The sequence below is a fragment of the Leiobunum rupestre genome, chromosome 1 (assembly GCF_980474605.1).
Source record: "Leiobunum rupestre chromosome 1, qqLeiRupe1.1.hap1, whole genome shotgun sequence".
Classification (NCBI taxonomy): Eukaryota; Metazoa; Arthropoda; class Arachnida; order Opiliones; family Sclerosomatidae; genus Leiobunum; species Leiobunum rupestre.
This window is the reverse complement of record NC_143384.1, coordinates 43776990-43797446: the sequence shown is the minus strand read 5'-3', so window position 1 is coordinate 43797446 and position 20457 is coordinate 43776990. Positions and strand designations below refer to the sequence as shown.

At 35.9% G+C, this 20457-nt stretch overlaps 1 protein-coding gene across 1 annotated transcript; it reads left to right on the top strand.

The window, feature by feature from the left end:
- Nucleotides 1-15987: 15987 nt before the first annotated feature.
- On the top strand, nucleotides 15988-16764 carry LOC149963026 (noggin-2-like). Its single transcript, XM_090164496.1, has one exon. It carries the CDS (start codon nucleotides 15988-15990, stop codon nucleotides 16762-16764), a length of 777 nt encoding a protein of 258 aa, XP_090020622.1.
- Nucleotides 16765-20457: the final 3693 nt, after the last annotated feature.

The window sequence follows — 20457 nt, the reverse complement described above, 5'->3', positions numbered from 1 at the left end:
AGTTCTTACGACCAATACTAGATGGCGCTTTACAGAAGCAAGAAAGGAGAAAGAATACGTTCTTACTACCGATACTAGATGGCGCTTTACAGAAGCCAGAAAATTAAGGAAAGTTCTTACGACCAATACTAGATGGCGCTTTACAGAAGCCAGAAAATTAAGGAAAGTTCTTACGACCAATACTAGATGGCGCTTTACAGAAGCAAGAAAATTAAGGAAAGTTCTTACGACCAATACTAGATGGCGCTTTACAGAAGCAAGAAAGGAGAAAGAATACGTTCTTACTACCGATACTAGATGGCGCTTTACAGAAGCCAGAAAATTAAGGAAAGTTCTTACGACCAATACTAGATGGCGCTTTACAGAAGCAAGAAAGGAGAAAGAATACGTTCTTACTACCGATACTAGATGGCGCTTTACAGAAGCCAGAAAATTAAGGAAAGTTCTTACGACAAATACTAGATGGCGCTTTACAGAAGCAAGAAAGGAGAAAGAATACGTTCTTACTACCGATACTAGATGGCGCTTTACAGAAGCCAGAAAATTAAGGAAAGTTCTTACGACCAATACTAGATGGCGCTTTACAGAAGCCAGAAAATTAAGGAAAGTTCTTACGACCAATACTAGATGGCGCTTTACAGAAGCAAGAAAATTAAGGAAAGTTCTTACGACCAATACTAGATGGCGCTTTACAGAAGCAAGAAAGGAGAAAGAATACGTTCTTACTACCGATACTAGATGGCGCTTTACAGAAGCCAGAAAATTAAGGAAAGTTCTTACGACCAATACTAGATGGCGCTTTACAGAAGCCAGAAAATTAAGGAAAGTTCTTACGACCAATACTAGATGGCGCTTTACAGAAGCAAGAAAGGAGAAAGAATACGTTCTTACTACCGATACTAGATGGCGCTTTACAGAAGCCAGAAAATTAAGGAAAGTTCTTACGACCAATACTAGATGGCGCTTTACAGAAGCCAGAAAATTAAGGAAAGTTCTTACGACCAATACTAGATGGCGCTTTACAGAAGCAAGAAAATTAAGGAAAGTTCTTACGACCAATACTAGATGGCGCTTTACAGAAGCAAGAAAGGAGAAAGAATACGTTCTTACTACCGATACTAGATGGCGCTTTACAGAAGCCAGAAAATTAAGGAAAGTTCTTACGACCAATACTAGATGGCGCTTTACAGAAGCCAGAAAATTAAGGAAAGTTCTTACGACCAATACTAGATGGCGCTTTACAGAAGCAAGAAAGGAGAAAGAATACGTTCTTACTACCGATACTAGATGGCGCTTTACAGAAGCCAGAAAATTAAGGAAAGTTCTTACGACCAATACTAGATGGCGCTTTACAGAAGCCAGAAAATTAAGGAAAGTTCTTACGACCAATACTAGATGGCGCTTTACAGAAGCAAGAAAATTAAGGAAAGTTCTTACGACCAATACTAGATGGCGCTTTACAGAAGCAAGAAAGGAGAAAGAATACGTTCTTACTACCGATACTAGATGGCGCTTTACAGAAGCCAGAAAATTAAGGAAAGTTCTTACGACCAATACTAGATGGCGCTTTACAGAAGCCAGAAAATTAAGGAAAGTTCTTACGACCAATACTAGATGGCGCTTTACAGAAGCAAGAAAGGAGAAAGAATACGTTCTTACTACCGATACTAGATGGCGCTTTACAGAAGCCAGAAAATTAAGGAAAGTTCTTACGACCAATACTAGATGGCGCTTTACAGAAGCAAGAAAATTAAGGAAAGTTCTTACGACCAATACTAGATGGCGCTTTACAGAAGCAAGAAAGGAGAAAGAATACGTTCTTACTACCGATACTAGATGGCGCTTTACAGAAGCCGGAAAATTAAGGAAAGTTCTTACGACAAATACTAGATGGCGCTTTACAGAAGCAAGAAAGGAGAAAGAATACGTTCTTACTACCGATACTAGATGGCGCTTTACAGAAGCCAGAAAATTAAGGAAAGTTCTTACGACCAATACTAGATGGCGCTTTACAGAAGCAAGAAAGGAGAAAGAATACGTTCTTACTACCGATACTAGATGGCGCTTTACAGAAGCCAGAAAATTAAGGAAAGTTCTTACGACCAATACTAGATGGCGCTTTACAGAAGCAAGAAAGGAGAAAGAATACGTTCTTACTACCGATACTAGATGGCGCTTTACAGAAGCCAGAAAATTAAGGAAAGTTCTTACGACAAATACTAGATGGCGCTTTACAGAAGCAAGAAAGGAGAAAGAATACGTTCTTACTACCGATACTAGATGGCGCTTTACAGAAGCCAGAAAATTAAGGAAAGTTCTTACGACCAATACTAGATGGCGCTTTACAGAAGCCAGAAAATTAAGGAAAGTTCTTACGACCAATACTAGATGGCGCTTTACAGAAGCAAGAAAATTAAGGAAAGTTCTTACGACAAATACTAGATGGCGCTTTACAGAAGCCAGAAAGGTGAAGGAAAATATTTAGATAGCGCTACGCAAAAGCAATAAACTTAAAGTTATAAGCAATATCACTCTTAAAATCCCAACTCAAACTGGAACCGTAACACCAACGGCCGAGGACTTCTTTAAATTATTTTTCTTGAAAATTATTATTAATAAATTAATTATTTGGAAAGAAAACTTGATTTTTTCTGCGTACATTAAAGTGTGAAATTTTTATGTCGAGCTCAATTGTAGGGTCGTTGTTAAACAAACTAATATATTTAAAGGAATATACCGACTTGATCGATTGCTTGCAGGAAGAAAAACAACAATTATTTCATTTTCTAAGGAAAACGTTTACTCAAAGCGTGTTGAAACTTTCACGATGGATGCAGATAGTAGTACTAGTATTTTCGCGAAATGACTTAATGTCTGGGACGTTGCGCAAATAGACGACAACCAAGAAATGTGTTTAATTCCACCGGAAGGAATGTTATAGCTCGGGCGTCAATGCAATTAAATTAATAACACGCTATCGCAATTACTATCTTCAGCCTCCCATGCCCCGTCATTACAGAATGCCGACGACTGCAACAAACTAATTGATTTCATAAGTTTCCACGTATTACGATAATCATAGTGACATCGTCGAGGTTCATTCGTAAGGAACGAGCTATTTACTTATACTAGTGTATTCCGTGGAATGGAAGCGCAGTGTAGCATAAGCGTATTATTAATATTTACATAAGTGTGACAGTTTTGCCACTTCTAGAATGTCCACGCAATTTTATTGAACTTTAACCCGAGGGGCAGGTCACTTCCATTTTGGGTACGTCTTAATCATAGTAAAATGATTAAATCAGGGTAATCAAGATTAAAAAATCTAATCAAGATTAGAAAATCTAATCACGATTTAATCAACCTAATCACGATTTAAACGATATTTAATCATTCTAATCAGATTTCATCATTTTAATCAGATTTCATCATTTTAATCAGATTTCATCATTTTAATCAGATTTCATCATTTTAATCAGATTTCATCATTTTAATCAGATTTCATCATTTTAATCAGATTTCATCATTTTAATCAGATTTCATCATTTTAATCACATTTAATAACTTTAATTAGATTTAATCATTTTAATCACGATTTAATCAACATAATCGGTCGAATCGAGATTTTATAATTAAAATCATCCGCAAATCGAATGGGTAGTGCAACGTCTTCTTTTGGGAAATTTCATATCTCATATAGGTCTACATTACGCCAGACTTTGAACCAAATCGGCAATAAACAACTCGGGTACTCTACTTGTAAGAGCAGCTTGTCGCCAAGTGCATTGCAGTCCATAGGTGGTTCCTTTTAACGTTACATTTCGTATATACTATTCTCCACCACCCTCCCCCTTTTCGGCTTTCCGTTGCTATGCAACTCGTTTTGAAATTTTTAATGTTTAGGCTTAGTTTCTCTTTTCGATGTAACAGTCGCCTGCCAGCCTTCCCGAACGTTACTGACGAGTCCCAAATAGGACGAAACCGGTCTTCCATTGTAAATTCTGGCTATTTAATTTAATTTAATTTAGTTTTCACTCGAAGATCTATTGGGTCCGAGTTTCGCGTCATTTTGTTTGCTCGAAGACCTATCGGTACGAACTATTAGTAAGTTTTTAAATTTCTTCAAATTTGTTTAGGGTTTAGCTTTTTTATCCCTTTTCATAATGGACTAATCTACTTATTCACTAATTTTATCATCCTTTGCATTGCAGTACAAAGGGGGTTCCTTTCAACATTACATTAGGTAAAGATAACGCCATCATAATTTAAAATTTTCGCCACTTCATAGTCAACAAGAGTGGTGTTTTAGAACCTATCTTCAAACGGAGTAAATATTTCAAAAGGCGCAATGGTAGGGCTGACGTCACATTTGGTAATAGTAAGTGTAGGGAGTTGCTGGTTCGCGTGGCATGAAGGGCTTGCCACCACCTTCATACTCAGTGAACGCGTGCGGCGACCATACCAAGGTCGTAGGACCCTTTATCATTTTTGAAAATGACTCAACACTTCAGAATTTTGTTTAACTGCCACATCATAGACTTAATGATATAGTGATACAATGCGCTTCATTGGCAGTAGCGTATACGTTCAATAACGCTCATGAAAAATATCGCTGAGTAATCATCATTTGGTTACTGTACGACTTTTTGCGTTTCCGGTTTGGAAGTCATGATGCCCATCGGAAAAACCTGCCAGAAAGGATGGTTTTTTTTGTCTCACGCCTTGTTAGTAGATTTCGCCGCCATGTTTTAAAACACCGGTAACTGAAATAGAAACCCTTTAATATTTAAAATAGCCCGTTCAATGAAATCCGGGCGAAATCCGGGCAAAATCGGCCAAACATTTCACAAAGACTATTTGACCAAGTTTGTGGGACTAACAAAATTTCTCTATTCTTTAGTTTCTTAATTTTAGCATATTTTCGGTCTTTGTGTGGGCCTGACTTATTATATTTTTGGAGGTATTTCTAAACGTTTTTTTGAAACCGACCACAGGTTTGCGAAAAAAAAAATATTATCTCCGTTGAAATTGTGGCCTAATTTTCACAATCTTCATAATTAAATGGGGCTAAGCACTCGTAGATGATTTTTTAGAACGGTCGATTAACTCACATTTAAAATTAAATTTGTATTTCTGTAAAGTAACTTGGTCTTCTTGTTTTAAATCACTGGGTCTTACTATACTAACCAGTAACTAACAAAGCACCGTGACGTAAGAGCAACATGTTACAATTCTACTTGTTTTTTTTTATTTTAGAAATATCTATTGTGTAATTCCGACTCCCTTTAAGACCTTGTTGGTTTATGGATAGACTGTGGTTCACCGTATCGATGTGAAGCTACTTTAGTGAATGAATTCGGTTCGCTTTTCCTTGAAAGGGAATTTTGGCCGTTTCCGGGGGGCCTTATGGCTCGCGCGATTCCGAGACAGTCCCACGCTTCTTTTTAAGTTCGGCGCCGTACGCCATCTGGCATGACGCAGCACTTATAAATGGAAAACCGACAGTGGTGTTTTTATCTTTAACCTGATATCACTAGAGTAAAAATTAGCCAAGATCAGGTACTTTTATTATACTGCCCGGTTAAGTTATCTTTACAAATAAAGCCTTAAGGTACAAATACCGTCTTACTTAAAGGGAGTATGATCAACAAATTTATAATTTCTACCACTAGGTTTAACAGAAGGGTTTAGTTTCTTTAAAAAAAGTCGTATTTTTCGATTTAGTTCATACCCCCTCTAAGTATTACATTACACGTGTGCATTCTACCAGTGGTACACAGAGGTACTACTAGTATTTTTACTACTACTGGTCATTTAGGGGGTCCCCTCCTTGAAACTGAAAAAGCGAAACCACACGCGTTGTCAAAAGTATCATAGTTTTGAGTTAGGAATAAAAAATATTGTGATATATTTCTTTTAATTTTAACAAAATATTTTTATAATTTCAAGTATGGAAGATAGCAAATATTTCTGAAACCATAAGACTATCAAGGCTCCCCTTAGTTTGAATTGCGCATAAGAGCCCATGTATTCAGCACTAGACTGGCGTGGAAGAAATTAAAATTAGGATCTACGCTACATGGCGGAGAATAAGGGCAAATACTCCCAATCCCATTCACCTCTACCACCTCTCGCCATCTACGAAGCATGCGTTGGAGGATTTGTGCATAAGTTTAAGTTTTTCACCACCAGGTGGATTCATGTAGCCAGTTTTGCCAGTCATTAGCCTAACGTGAAAATCCCATTCATTTCAAACTTAGAGGTCTTGATTGTCTTATGGCCTGGTATTAGGTGGAAAAAACTCAAGTCAAAATGATGTTTGTACTTTAAAGTAAGTAACTCTAAACCTTTTTTAAAGTTCGTAAATTAATAATATTTTTTTTTTATAAATTCCGCATTTGGTGATAGAAGATTAAGAACCGACAGATAAGGGAAAATTAGGGAAAATCATCTGGATTTAACCGTTTACCTAATTAAAATAACATTAGCCCAATTGCTAGCGCCGGACTATATTTGGCCTTTGGCTAACTCGTTTGCTCATCGGGTCTCTGTCGTTTCTTTATCTTTCTCCATATTTTGGCGGATAATCTGTAAACCGGTGGGGGCGCCACTGTCCCCGCGGGCTCTAATAGATTCTAATAGAGTGTCGTTAAAAACCACAGAAAAGATAAATACGAAGATAAAAACGAAGAAAAACGGAATTGTGTCTTAATAGGGCTGTTTTCCACATTGTTCTCATTCGACGAAGATTGTTGCGACAGTCAAAGAAACTAGACGTCCTTTACCAGAAGGAAAACGCAGATTCCGTTGGGTGCAAATCTCGGATGTGTAAAGCCCCATTTTCATGCTCGCTGGTAGCGGGTAAAAATAGTCAAAATTCGCTTCCGCCACTCGCAAGCGTGAAAATAAAGCTAAAATATCTGTTTGAAACAGATCGACGCGGAAAGTGAAAAAGTGTATAGCTGAAGCGGATTTTGACGATTTTTACCCGCTACCAGCGAGCATGAAAATGGGGCTTAACGGTTCAATTTGCTCAAAACATATTTTGATAAATTACCCGAGAAGATACATGTTTCAAACAAATAACAATAGTAGGATAGGAAAATGATACTTATATCGTAAGATATCTATTATATTCTTCTGGTTATACGAGCTGAGGCGGATTTTATTCTGCGGATAAAACCAAGGTTTATTTAAATTTTTATTTTTCTATACGCGAAAAAAACCCCATTTTGTTACATTTATTTAAATGCTATTTTTAGATGTTAATTGTTTTTAGCTCTACGTGTGAAACATTAAAATATTTTTTACCTATTCAATTGATTATTTTATTTGCTTTTAAAGGGCCTGAAAAAAAATATTTTATTCGAAATATTTTAAAATTTAAAGTAAGTGATCTTCGACATGCGTATAATAACGATTGCTTCTAGGTTAAAAAGAACATGGCAACCATGTTTTTTTTAAATTATTACCAAAGACTAACGGTTATACATAATTTTGTTAAATTAACACGTTGATCTTTAGTTGTTAAGTATAAAGTGTTGTGAGGTTTTTGACCGATAAATACGGGACCCGAATCTAGATTACTCGCTCGTTTTCTTCGCAGCAGAGCCTATCGCAGCGCCACGGTGCCCGATATTGGAAAGATTTCCACCTAAATATAACTGAACGCCGTTAGGCAAGGTGGCCGTTAGGTCTAATATCTCGTCATTTAAAGTTTCTACGCACGCGCTTTGTATTTGGGTGGAAACGTTTCGCGATTTTCTCGATAGGAGCGCTGGCAGTCCATTCGGTTTAAAGAATGGGTCATTTTCGTATTTTAATCGGTGATTCTATTGGGCTATTTAGAAATAATGAAACTGCGTGGAGGTGTTCAGTGTCGGTCGTGGCTCTAAATTCCCTTTCAACGCGTGATCGAGTAAGTGTGGGTGCCTCGTGTATTCGTAGCCGCGTTGGAAAGGCTGATATTAAATGGGCCCCTTTTTAGTACGGCAAGGGGCCCTTAGAAGGCGCTGTATGCCTTAGCGCGTAATAGGCGCCTCGCCCTCTATTGGGAAGAAGAGCGTCCGAATCACACCCAAGTATTAGTCTGACTTTAGTTCGGCTGTGGATGTAGGCGTTCTTTACTGCTTTCGTGGTTTTTTATTTTTGGGAACCGTTTCTCTTTACCTGACGTTATATTAACTTGTAAAAATATAAATTGAGGTTTCTTCACTTATTTATTTTGTTCACCATCTGTTGTAATCGCTCAGCTAATCCGGCGTTTATCAGAAGAATCAAAATATAATAAATTTCAGCAAATCTAATAACTTTTTACCAGTAGACAATTAAAATATTAATGAGTTACAATGTAAACGATCATTCACAAAAAAGATTAATTATAAAACCCATAAATTACGTTAAAAATAACCCCTCAATTAAATATTATTATTTATATTTATACTTATTTTTATTTTAATTGTTTTACGTTTAAAAAGCTAATACTTTAATAACAAGTATTACATTGTTAGTGTACCTTAAAGTTTCACTATAGAAATATGATAAGGGACGTATCTCCCCCCCCCCCCCCCATTGGATAATTTTTGAAAGGTCCCTGGGTTATATAGCAATTTTGGTACTGACAAATTAAAAGGTTATTTTAGGTTAGACCAATTTATATATTTGTCCGATCAGCCACTAAGATTCTGTGAACGTTATTCATACCTTAATTAGTGACAGTGGCGGACCGAGGGGTTGCGGCACCTAGGAGCAACAAACACAAGGAGAACGCAGCTAGCCTTTAGACACGCTAACGAAGGGTTGTGTACGAATTTCATTGGATGAGCGTCACGAGCCTTTACGATGAACGTTTTACGGGCGGGGGGGAAGACATTTTCCGAATTTTCCCCTTCCGACGGCAGCAGGCGCTAAAGCGTCTAGCCAATGAAAAACGTACGCAAGAAAATCCACGACTTTTGACGGGTTGCGTTCTCCTTGTGTGGGGTGTTGTGTTTGTTGCTCCTAGGTGGCACCTGGTTCAAAATATTTTTATGGGCCCCCGATTAATTAATTATTAATTAATGAAATAAATCAGGAATAAATATTCATTTATCCCCCTCTGTCAACGGAAAAGATAACTAATAAATAATTTTTGTGTAAAACCTAAAAGGTTTTTGCAGAATAGAACAGATTTCCACAGTTAACGGAACCGAGTGCTTTTAATCCGTTATTTAAGGGGAGTGTATATTTTAATTTAATTTCAAATTTTAATTTCTACTAATTTTCTACGTTTTGTAGTGGCATTAGACACAACAGATGGCGACTACGACCTAAATGAGAAAGGTAACGTAAGGAGAACCATAAATTGTTTATCCTTTGCAGTTGCCTCGATACATTATTTATTTTTAAAGTAAGGCTCCAGATGTGCACGCTTTTATCGTGCAAAGTTATAAAATATAAAGACCTCTAAAATGGCGAATAAAGAGCAGACGCATTTCTCGGAAGCCAGATTGCAGAAGAAGGGTGCATTCAAACAATGGACTATATTCGACAGATAATATGGCCTTAAGTGCTTTCGAAAATTATCGCTTTTATTTATGCTTCAACGGAAAACGACTTTATACCTAGATCAAGATCGTATTTAGGCGTGTTGAGAACGTCAAGAGGAGCCTAATTCGCCAGGGTGTACTCACAAATCATAACGCACTTGGACTTATATTTAAAAATTTTACCATGAAGCATATAAACGCACTTTACCGATTTTGACCATGATGAATATTGACGCACTTTATTGATTTTGACCATGACTCATTTAGACGCACTTTATCGATTTTGACCATGACGCATTTAGACGCACTTTATCGATTTTGACCATGACGAATATTGACGCACTTTATCGATTTTGACCATGATGAATATTGACGCACTTTATCGATTTTTCACCATGACGCATTTAGACGCACTTTATCGATTTTGACCATGACGCATTTAGACGCACGGCACCAAATTGTTTTTTGTGCCAACTGGGCTCATTAATATTTCAAACTATGCCCTAAACGCCTTTGACGCACCTTTCCAGTTTCGATCATGATTCACTTTGACGCATTTTGACAAATTGTTTCAAGACGCAACTGAGCTAATATTTCCAAGTTATGACCATGACGCATTAAGACGCCCTTTTCCTATTTTGATCTTGTCTAACTTGGATGAATTTTGCCATGACGTTCTTTGATTCATATTTCAAATTTTGTCCATGACGCATTTTGACGCACTATTTAAATTTCACCGAATCTGTACACCGTATACCGGCGTATATAATTGAGTACACCCTTTTGTCATGTTAAATCTGTAATCAATTACGTATTGCATTTAGTACGGTCAGAAGTAAATGAACCGAAGTTATCGAAATAGCGCTCAGAATCGGAGGGCGTTTTCCTTTGAAAATGATGAGAAAATCGAGTCAAATGAAAGCTAATTTCCATCCCCGTCTTTTGACGTGATAAATTGCACTTTTAAATTGTTGGTATAGCTATTTCTATGTATAAAAAATGGTTTCATAATAACAAAAACGTTTTTTTGTCGGCCTAGGAGAGCGTAAAATTTCAAATTCGAGGTCAAAATGTAACTTCATAAGGAAAACGCCTCCAACATGGGGAATATAGCAGTCTGATAACTTCAGTTGATTTACTTCTGGTGCGGTCAAAGTCACAGGTTTATTCAGCGATTATAGGGAGTGATCAGCCCCTCGTGAAATCATTTGTATTCCGATATTTATGTGTTTTTCTGGTAGCGCTTGCATCCTTAACTCAAGATAGTTGAAGACACGATTCAAAGTTCACGTGCTAAAAAATTAAAACAAGATTTTCAATATCGAATTCGATACGTAACGTAAACACTATAAAGTTTTTATTCTAAACAAAAGAAAAGCGGAGATAATAAAATAAACAGCTAAATTGTTACGGAATTTTTTAACCATCGCTAAACAGTAGCGTCTCGAATTCGCCGATGGTTTGGAACTATCCCTCCACCTAACCCCATCTTTATCTGTAAATAATAAAAATTGGGTTGAATGAATAATAAAAACAACGGAATAGTGTGTCTATTTTGTCTTTAAAGGGAGTATAAAGCTGGAGCGAGTCTTACTCTACGTTGAGACGATTTCCCCCTAGAGATCTTGTAAAGACGAGACCAAGTGGTGTCGTGAAAACGTATGACAACCACTGATAATTCAGATTCATGTGGCGCACCCAGGATTTGTTAATGGGGGGGGGGGGGGGTAATGAGCCCCAAAACATTTTTAGGTAGAGTTTGTAATGGTAAGCAAAAAAAGTTTCATGAAGGCTTCGGTCATGTTTATTTTCTTCTTTTTCCTCGGGAGGTGGGGGGGGGGGGGGGGGGTGGTTGCCACCTGGGTGCGCCACTGAGACTGGGTGACTATCATTCTGTAAACCGTATGGAAAATATAGACGCTTGCACGATTCGCGCGCACTACTAAACAACTCACGGCGTCAACAACTTACGCAATAGGCGATAGTGTAAATTGTTTTGGTTTAAAATGTTAACGGAAATTCGTCATAGCACTGCCAACTTCTATAACGCGCTTCCGCGATCGGGGTTGGCCGTGGTCAAAACATAAGGGCTGCTTCACTAAGTCTAGGTTAAAAACGTGTTCTAGTCTAAGTCTCTAATTTTTTTACAATTTTGTAGTCAGAGACTTATCATCACTATCACAATAATAATACTAATTTCAGAGTCGTCGTTAAATTCAGTTTCACAAATTAATCTTTTTTCTATTGAAACATAATAAACAAATTTTAAGTATGACTTTCTTTAAAAATTAAACTTTTAAAGATTTATTTAATGAAGCTGGAACTCGCTGCTCAACGGTAAAATTGTAACCAATTTTACAACCACGTGACTATTTTTTAAAGGTTTCTAACGTCTGATGGCGCTCAAATGTTTCCCGCAATAAATTTTACCCAATATACCTTGCAATTTATGCTATCGCCTATTGAAAGAAACAACTTTTCATACAACCATACGTTTCGGGGTGGCGTACGTTTTCCTACGCCTCTGATTTTACATTAAACTACAGCCCCACGATTAGAACCTTAAAAATATTCAAAACACTTTATACTCCCCTTAAAAGATTAAAAAAAAATAGAAAGAAAAATATCTTTGAGGTAGACTGCCGCCAGTGGCGCCATCTCTTATTGATCTGTCACGCGAAGAAAATCCTCGTTCCCCCTGGCGTCTTCACGAGGGTGCTTTTCAGGAAGGGACTATTAATAAGATACAAAGAGCGGGCCAATGAGGGAGAAAAGGCCGCGATTGTGGCGCCCCCAGACGCCGGGGAGTTCCACATGACGGTAAACCTTCCTGGCGGAGACTGTCTCCCCCGAGTTTCCTCCCTGGTACCTATTTCCTTATTTCCCGGCAGACATATCTCGCTGGGAGGACACACTAGAGAAACCCTGCTTTGTAACAATGCGCGGCGGCGTCTTCACGATGATGGATGGCCCGCAATGTCATCGAGACATGACCCGCCGTTGTTTACCACCAAATGTATTTACGCGCCTCATTTTAAGCCTGCCAGCTCAGACTGTCGATATCGTCATTACCATTATTACGAACTTAATAAATAAGCTTTGGAAAAGTGTAATTTGTCACTTTCCTAGGGCTGTGTGATTCGTGGTTTTAGGCAATCGAGTCGGATATCGATTATCAAATGTTTTTTCATCGAGTATTCGAGTCGAGTAAAAGGGAAGTCGAGTCGAGTAACCGAGTACTTGATTAAGGGGAAACTTTCTCTTATTCGAGTCGAGTAACTAAAAAAAACCTCGAGTAATATTTTTAACGAGTACTTGATTAGGAGCTGGTTTTATTCAAGTAATTATGAAATTAAATTAAAAAAGAGTATAAAGTAACTTTCAATGCTGAAAAATATTCCTTTAATTTAAATGAACCACAGTTTCCACAACTTTGTAGGTAACGTTTATTGTCCCCTAAAAAGTTGTAAAAACCCCTCTTTGAACTTTGAAGCAAAGAGGATAGAAAAAACAAATATTCGACGAGTTTAAAGAGCAGCTTTTTCGAGTTATCGGGTACTCAAATATGCAATTTTTGGTACTCGGTAATCGACGAGTATTCTCCAATTACTTATTCGAGGTCGAGTTCGAGTACGCGACCTCAAAAAAGGTCGAGTACTCGATGATGTTAGACTATTCGCATAGTCCTACACTTTCCGTAACATTTTGTAAACTATGTCCAAGAACTACTTAGCTTGAACTAAGCGAAATCACTATTAAATTCACAAAATCTTTATTAAAAACGCAATCAACACGAAATCGGGATTGAAATTACGAAATCGGAAATATTAACATGAAATCGGGATTGAAATTACGAAATCGGAAATATCACCAGTAGCCAAGATTTTGTTTCGGGGGGGGGGCACGCCATTGAAAAAAAAGTAAGAAAATAAAAATATTTGTACGTACGACCATACGTTTCGGAAGGGGGGGCATGTGCCCCCTGTGCCCCCCCTGGCTACGCTACTGAGTAAAATTACGAAATCGGAAATATCAACACGAAATCGGGAGTAAAATTACGAAATTGGAAATATCAACACAAAATCGGGAGTAAAATTACGAAATCGGAAATATCAACACGAAATCGGGATTTAAATTACGAAATCGGGAACCAAAACCGGAAATCGGGCTTAAAACAATGAAATCGGAAATAGCAACACCAAATCTGAAATAACATCCAGAAATTGGAATTACAAAGATGGAATCGGCTTAAAAGGAATTTTCGATTAAAATTTGGCAATTAAAATAATTAAGTTCAAATTACTTCGATAAAATAGGAATTAATTTTCTAAAATCTGTATTAAATTATTTTATCACGATTAAAATTATTTAAGTTTTAACAATTGGACACCATTAACAAGTTGATCCGTGTCTATCAACCAATTAATTGTTTTCTGTTTCGTCGAAATTAGACCGCATTCCTAGTGACAAAATACGCATTCCCGCAGATCCTGTTCCACCTAATAGTTCGCTAAACATCTACAAGAGTAAACACAAACCATCATTAAATGTCGATAAACAATGTAGCCACCACGATATCACCAACAGCGAAATAAAAAATAATATCCAAATAGCAAACAATCCCACGCGTAAAAATATAAACCTTAGAAAAAAAAATGAAAAAGTTTAAAACAACGCAAATGAAGCTAAGCAGACTTACCCGAAATCCTTCGGGGAAATTAAGCCCACCCCTTCCAAAAGGTGTACAATGAAAAAGGGGAAGAGGACGTGGTTCCCGAATGCGGAGGGGGCCGAACAGACATTGTGTGATCTAACGGAGAGGAGAGGGAGAGAAATTGGAAGAAATTGACGTTCCATTTTCTCTTGATCTCTGTTCACTTTCGGAGGTGATCCGACACGGAACGGAAAATATCCCCAAGAGAAATAGCTCTTCGTTTTTCACCCCAGAGTCGTTTCGTTTCGTTGGAATACCTCTCCGTCGAAGCACGCGCTCGGTTCCATTGGTGTTCAAACTCTCTTTCGCGGGATAATAACTGCGGCGTTTACGCGAGAAAAAAATGACATTTCAGAGATTTCGAAGCCGAGAAGACGGTTAACGCGCCAGATTGATATCATCCAAGTTTTCATTGGTTTTCTTGGGATAAACTTCAGAGCAATATCTCCAAGTAAGTTACTATTTCGTTTTCCGTAAAAATTGTTACGATTAATTTTTAAATCTCAAAGTTAATTCGGAAATAATTTATTTAGTTCAATATTTTCACTTATAAATTTTAAGAGATTTTTGTTTCGTGTATTTTACGTTAAAAATTATCGTAAATTTTTCTACGCCAAAATTAAAGTAACTTTTAATTTACCATACGAACGGTCTAAATAGAGTTCTATAATATTAATGATTACGGTTCTATCATTACAATTACTTTCCCAGATTGCTATAATATAATTATTATTATTTTACTATCGGATCTCCATAACTCACCAAATCTTTAAATTAACCAAATTTTATAATTATCGTTGAACATTGTTAAATACCTATAACATTTTAAATTCAAATCGGAAATTTCAATCTTCTATTTTTGCGTTTAAGATTTATTCCAAAGTCATTAAGTAATTTTCACTAGGTTTTGGAAATTCGTCTAAATTTTCCTACTCTGCAAAATATCTTTAAAAAGCTCAGTTTGCTCAGCAATAAGCGTCGAATAAAATCAATAAAAATTTAATGAAATATCAACCCAAATTTTGTTTTTGATACTAGTTGCGACAAAGTTATTTAAATTAGAAGATTAATTCTGATACCAGTGGCCACAAAGTTATTTAAATTATACGATGAATTCTGATACCAGTTGCGACAAAGTTATTTAAATTATACGATGAATTCTAATACCAGTGGTGACAAAACTATTTAAATTATACGATGAATTCTGATACCAGTGGCCACAAAGTTATTTAAATTATACGATGAATTCTGATACCAGTGGCGACAAAAGTTATTTAAATTATATGATGAATTCTGATACCATGCAGTGGCGACAAAGTTATTTCAATTATATAATGAATTCTGATACCAGTGGCCACAAAGTTATTTAAATTATACGATTAATTCTAATACCAGTGGTGACAAAACTATTTAAATTATATGATGAATTCTGATACCAGTGGCCACAAAGTTATTTAAATTACACGATGAATTCTAATACCAGTGGTGACAAAACTATTTAAATTATATGATGAATTCTGATACCAGTGGCCACAAAGTTATTTAAATTCTATGATTGAAATGGCAGTCTTTTATCATAAATATTTGCAAAGATATCAACGTTATTATCTGAGGTACTTTCAAATATTTAAATTATGTTTAGCCCACCAAAATGTTACGTTTATTTCGTTTTCAGGCGATGAATTGAAGAATCATTTACTAACGAATCTTGAATATTTCAGAATCAGTCGTGAATAGGAACGTGAAATGGCTTTCAGTTGGAAAACGACCAGCGTTCTGGTCGGGATCCTGATCTTGGCCGGCGGGCCCCGCACCGAGACGGCCTCCCTGCACTCGTCGCCGCCCGTCAACAAATTCCGGAACAGCCATCACCATCACCGGCAAAGCCACCATTACCAGACGGGCGGCTTCAGTTCGCGGCCCGTCGCTTCTCAGGACATGCCCGTCATCGATCTGATCGAGCCCCCCGACAAGATCTACGACCCCAAATCGGAAGATCTCAATTACAAATTCCTTCGAGACAAACTGGGCGGGCATTTCGACTCGGACTTCATGAGCGTCCAGCGACCCTTGGACAGTCTCTTAAACCCAAACGGGACTTTGGAATTGTCGTTCAAGAGGACGAAACGCGGGCAAATCGTGCCGGTCGGCAAGATGCCCAACGACCTCAGGCGATTGAGGACGCGGGACGTGCCCATCTTGGACGGCGGCCGCCTCAAGTCCAACAACGGAAAGAAGTTGCGGAAAAAGTTCAAGCAGATGCTGTGGTCTTTCACCTACTGTCCAGTGGTGTACCGCTGGAAGGACTTGGGCATCCGGTTCTGGCCCAGATGGATACGCGAAGGGTCTTGTTACACCGGCGGCGGTTCTTGTTCGGTGCCACCCGGCATGAGTTGCAAGCCAAAGAGGTCCACCGGAAAGACGGTGTTGAGATGGCATTGCCAGGACTGGGACAAGAAGAAGCTCTGCAAGTGGCTGGCGGTGCGCTATCCCGTCATCACCGAATGTACTTGTCATTGTTAGTCCGCGGATTCGGAACACTCCACTCCGAATTCCGATCCTTATAACAGATATTCAACGTACCAAAGTGTTCAAAGACTCGCTGGCGATTACGGAATGGTGGCCGTTATTGTAACTAGTAAGTAAAGCAATTTCACAAAAAGCAGCGCCATACAGCGGCGTGTTCAGAAACGAATTAAGATCCTTGGGCCAATAGAAAAATGGAAAACCAAATCGATTTTTAAACATCTCATGAATCGATTTCATATATAATCTTTATAATTATTTGTTAGTGACGAATAATGTCAGTGGCGTAGCCAGAAATCCGTCAGGGGGGGGGGGCTAAGTAAGTGAATTTTAAGAGGGGGTCGAGAAGGGGTGAAAATGTAGTACAGTCAAAGGTAGGCTCAAAGGGGGGGGGGGGTGGTCCCGGAAGCCCTTCCTTTTCTACGCCACTGAATAATGTTATATTGCCAGAATTATTTCAGGTACTTAAGAATCTTAGCATACTTTTGTAGTTTTCTTTCGAGATTTCGTGGCACCCTATCGTAAAGATGATCGCTATTTATGTCTGGGTTTTGGGATTAAAAAGCAGACGAACTTATGCTTCGCAACATGCCAGGCTGGTACCGGAGGCTAAAGCTCTACGCGCGTATTATTCGATACCTGAAAGCATTCTTGGTTACAGTAAAATAAATAACTCAGCGACAGGCGTCATACTTAAGCCTAATTATGTTACTTATGATAGAACTATAACAGAAATTTTTATCTGAATATGAGGAAATAGCGCGTATTATGAAAATAATTCCACCCATTTTTATTTAAAAATTACAAAATGTTTCCATAGAAGTTCGAAGAATATTTTATATAATTTCTATAGACTTTAGAAAATTGTTCTAAAGAGATTGAAAATTGTTCTAAAGAGATTGAAAATTCTCCATAAAAGTCGAGCCGTTTTCTATAGAAATAAGTGAACAAACATTGGACATTCTGTAAGATTCCATTGAAAGGCAATATAATGTTCTCTAAAGGTTTGTCTAGAAATGACATTTTAGTTACAGCCAAACGCCTTGGATTTAACATTTGCACCCCCACATTATTTCTTGACCTATGGATAAAACATTCTTCTGATGCTTAAAATAGTGTTTGAGATTTTTAGTTGATTAGTTTAAAGATATTATTGTCGTGACTAAAGGTTAGCTTCTTAAGGTAAAAAGTGTCATTGTTTTAGTCATAATGTATTTCTCCCGCCACAAATCAGCGGCAGTTTGAGAAGGTACATGTTGCAAGCGTATTTATTTACTTATTAAATATTTATTTTTAATATTTATTTACTTACTATATATATTTCTTTTTAATATTTATTTACTTACTATATATATTTATTTTTAATATTTATTTACTTACTATATATATTTATTTTTAATATTTATTTACTTACTATATATATTTATTTTTAATATTTATTTACTTACTATATATATTTATTTTTAATATTTATTTACTTACTATATATATTTATTTTTAATATTTATTTACTTACTATATATATTTATTTTTAATATTTATTTACTTACTATATATATTTATTTTTAATATTTATTTACTTACTATATATATTTATTTTTAATATTTATTTACTTACTATATATATTTATTTTTAATATTTATTTACTTACTATATATATTTATTTTTAATATTTATTTACTTACTATATATATTTATTTTTAATATTTATTTACTTACTATATATATTTATTTTTAATATTTATTTACTTACTATATATATTTATTTTTAATATTTATTTACTTACTATATATATTTATTTTTAATATTTATTTACTTACTATATATATTTATTTTTAATATTTATTTACTTACTATATATATTTATTTTTAATATTTATTTACTTACTATATATATTTATTTTTAATATTTATTTACTTACTATATATATTTATTTTTAATATTTAATATCTACTACATATTTATTTACTTACTATATATATATTTATATAAATTTTTATTATTTATTTATTTACTATATTTATTTCTAATATTTATTTATTTACTATATGTTTATTTTTTAATATTTATTTGTTTACTATATATTTATTTTTCATATTTATTTATTTACTATAGTGAGTTGCAGGCTAAGAAAGACAAAATATATAGTACAATCGGCGCAAGGATGCCTCAGATCGTTTCCGGTCATTCCACCGCGCGAAATTTTAATTTGGCCATTTTACGGTCAAATTCGAATTTTGCTCTTTTTGTCGTCTTTTAGCGCCATCTAGAGACCGAAATTGGAATCTTTATTTTTTAATTTCATAATTGTGGTGGCGAGCAAATTTAAAAGATAAGGCATTCCTATCATTCTTAAATATAAAATAGTATGTATAATTATTTATTTTTGTAAATTTATTTCTACGTCTTACCAGTGAAATCGGCAGTTTCTTTTAAAATAGTTACCACGCTTTCTTGGGGGTAACGTTGTCTTAATGAGCTATAGACGTTTAAAATTATATTTTTCTCTTTACTTGTTAACAATAAACCTTTATCATGCTTTTTATAGTAACCTCTTGGGCTATTTAAAATATTTAAAGCTTCAATTATCGAACTTTCTTTAGCTGCATTCAGTAATTAAACTCATGACAACATGAAATTAAAAAATAGATTCCAATTTCGGTTCCTAGATGGCGCGAAAAAACGATGAAACTCACGAAATTTGAAATTGACTGTAAAGTGGTCAAATTTAAATTACGCGCGGTCGACTGGCTGGAAATGGTCTGAGGTATCCTTGCGCCGACTGTACTATATATTTTGTCTTTCTTAGCCTGCAACTCACTATATATATTTATTTTTAATATTTAGTTACTATATATTTATTTTTCATATTTATTTATTTACTATATATTTATTTTTAATATTTATTATTTATTTGCTGTTAAACTGTGTTATTTGGTGACCCAAATGTCCCGTGGGTCAATTCTTATCCCCTTTGTTTTTGTTATTCTTCTTTAAAAACAGAACAAGAGGAATGCGCGTCGAGACTGAGTCGGCGAGCGGATTTCTTCCAATTTTTCAAACAAAGTGTTCTTGCCTATTTATGAATTATTGATGTCACGTATTCTTTTCGAAGGTTAAATATACTCCAATTTCAATGAAATGTCGTCTCCCAGAAACTTTCTTAAACCGACACAGACGCCACGCTCATATTAAAATTCGTCCGAGACAAGATAGATTTTGTTTTGCCAGATATTTTAAGACTACACTTAAACCCAGCTAAGAATTATATGAAAAAATCCTCCAAACTTACACTCTTTTTTGACGAGGTTTTCAAACCGAGTTTTTAAGTAAATTTTTTAAACGGAGCTGACTAACAGTATTAATTATTTCACTAATTTTATGATACAGGGTGTAAAGTTTTAGGAATTTTATTCCGAAGCGAATTTTACAGATATTTTATTGATCTTATTAATACTGAAACCAATTTGTTTGTCAGTACCCTTTTCAAAACAAGCTCGTACAAAACTATGTATCTATGATTCACACTATTATTAGAAGTATTTAAAATACATCTACCGGGAAAAGTATCTATCTCCTTACGCTTCTAATGTTATTAACCCGAGCAGGTTCCAGCTTATTTTGAAAAAGGCATTTAGGAAGAATAAAATTGTGCTTGGCAAAACTCTAGAGTACCGTTCAGACTAT

Coding starts and splice junctions, on each gene's coding strand:
- LOC149963026 (XM_090164496.1), top strand. CDS start 15,988: ATGGCTTTCAGTTGGAAAACGACCAGCGTTCTGGTCGGGATCCTGATC.